Source organism: Anolis sagrei, chromosome X, assembly GCF_037176765.1.
Source record: "Anolis sagrei isolate rAnoSag1 chromosome X, rAnoSag1.mat, whole genome shotgun sequence".
Taxonomy (NCBI): domain Eukaryota; kingdom Metazoa; phylum Chordata; class Lepidosauria; order Squamata; family Dactyloidae; genus Anolis; species Anolis sagrei.
The window spans coordinates 4,364,875-4,367,193 of NC_090034.1; the positions used below are offsets into that span (position 1 = coordinate 4,364,875).

At 49.2% G+C, this 2,319-nt stretch overlaps 1 protein-coding gene across 1 annotated transcript in view; it reads left to right on the forward strand.

Moving 5' to 3' along the window:
• LOC137098012 (28 kDa heat- and acid-stable phosphoprotein) overlaps positions 1-2,319 on the forward strand; it is a 28,485-nt gene extending 26,166 nt beyond the window's left edge. Inside the window, exon 6 of the mRNA XM_067473685.1 lies at positions 1,400-2,319. Within this exon, the coding sequence (XP_067329786.1) occupies positions 1,400-1,458 (59 nt within the window). The 3' untranslated portion in view covers positions 1,459-2,319. The remainder of the gene's footprint in view (positions 1-1,399) is intronic.

Below are 2,319 nucleotides of genomic sequence, written 5' to 3' on the forward strand. Positions count from 1 at the left end.
GTACCGGTCTTCTCACCTCCAACGAGGGACTCCGGCCGGCTTACAACAAGGGGTTCATACACAATAGTTTAAAAACACCACGTCAATTTATTTATTTATCGTGACATCGGCAACCAGAACATTGTATTACATTTCTAACAGAACAAAACAAACAAACAAATAATAAAAAAAACACAAATTTTGCAAACTTGGTAGCTGATTAGATGTCCTTTGACGAGTATCTAGCCACTTGGAGTGCTTCTGGTGTTGCTGCAAGGAGGTCCTCCCTGGTGCATGTGGCAGGGCTCAGGTTGCATTGCAGCAGGTGGTCAGTGGTTTGCTCTTCTCCACACTCGCATGTCGTGGATTCCACTTTGTGGCCCCATTTCTTGAGGTTGGCTCTGCATCTCGTGGTGCCAGAGCGCAGTCTGTTCAGTGCCTTCCAAGTCGCCCAGTCTTCTGTGTGCCCAGGAGGGAGTCTCTCATCTGGTATCACCCACGGATTGAGGTGCTGGGTTTGAGCCTGCCACTTTTGGACTCTCACTTGCTGAGGTGTTCCAGCGAGTGTCTCTGTAGATCTTAGAAAACTATGTCTAGATTTAAGTCGTTGACATGCTGGCTGATACCCAAACAGGGGATGAGCTGGAGATGTCTCTGCCTTGGTCCTTTCACTATTGGCTGCTCCTTCCCGGCGGATGTCAGGTGGTGCAATACCGGCTAAGCAGTGTAATTTCTCCAGTGGTGTAGGGCGCAGACACCCCGTGATAATGCGGCATGTCTCATTAAGAGCCACATCCACTGTTTTAGCGTGGTGAGATGTGTTCCACATTGGGCACGCATACTCAGCAGCGGAGTAGCATAGCGCAAGGGCGGATGCCTTCACTGTGTCTGGTTGTGATCCCCAGGTTGTGCCAGTCAGCTTTTGTATGATATTGTTTCTAGCACCCATTTTTGCTTGATGTTCAGGCGGTCTGTTCCACACTGGGCATGCGTACTCAGCAGCAGAGTAGCATAGCGCAAGGGCAGATGTCTTCACTGTGTCTGGTTGTGATCCCCAGGTTGTGCCAGTCAGCTTTCGTATGATATTGTTTCTAGCACCCATTTTTGCTTGATGTTCAGGCGGTCTGTTCCACACTGGGCATGCGTACTCAGCAGCAGAGTAGCATAGCGCAAGGGCAGATGCCTTCACTGTGTCTGGTTGTGATCCCCAGGTTGTGCCAGTCAGCTTACGTATGATACTGTTTCTAGTGCTCACTTTTTGCTTGATGTATAAAGATAATAATAATAATAATAACAACAACAACAACACATGGCAAGGGACGGCTAGTAATAAATACATTTCCTGGCTAGGACGCTGTCCGTAATGCATCCGCTTTCACTTCCGTTCTCCTTCTCTCCTCCCCTTTGTTTACCTCTCAAGCTAAAGACGACGCAACTTCGACAGGCAAAAGACTGCAGTCGCTGTCCCTGAACAAGTAAGTGCCGGCCGCCGGAGAGGAGAGGGGAGCTTGCAGAGACGCTGCCTGGCCGGCCACCCCCCCGCCGGGCGCTCTGCCGCATCCCAACCCGCACGGGGAGGCCGCACGGGGAAGGAAGCGCACCGCGCACCTCGGGGCGACGTCTCCACACTTTTAAAGAGACACTGACAGCAACACGTTTGTCTTCTTCTTCATCTGGGCACAGGATTCCATGGGGAGGTGGGGCGGGGGAGGTGGGGGGGGTTTGTGGGAGGCAATGGGAGGAGGGCTGGGTTTGGGGAAATATTAATCTGTTTTGGTGCAGCATCGCCAGGGAACCGTAATTCTCCGTTCCTGGTCGGACACCGTAAACACAGAACGGTTTCGGATCGGAGATCTCATAATCCCGGGGAGAGGCGGGAGGGTACGTTTTGGCAAGAAACTTGGGCAAAAACCTATAGTTGGTAATATTGACAGGTATAGAAAGACAGACACAATTCCAGTAGTTTTGGCAAGAAACTTGGGCAAAAACCTATAGTTGGTAATATTGACAAGTATAGAAAGACACATTTCCACAATTCCAAAGTATACTGGGGGCTGTTTGTGGATCTGACCGCAGAGAGACCCAAAGTAAACAAAGCCTTACTATGTGGCTATTTGGGTCTCTACTCCCACTTTACATCCTCCCTTCACCTATTTTGTTTTTCCAAAGCCATCCCAAATTGTGTTCCTTCTCCTCCCAAAAAAAAGGGGGGATAGTGGCTTTTTAACCGCAAAACAAAACCAGAGAACTCTTTTCTCGATTGTGTGACCTTGTTGGAAGAGATTCAAATTGGAAGCAAAACGTGTATATTTGGCTGAATAAAGTTTAAATTATCGTAAA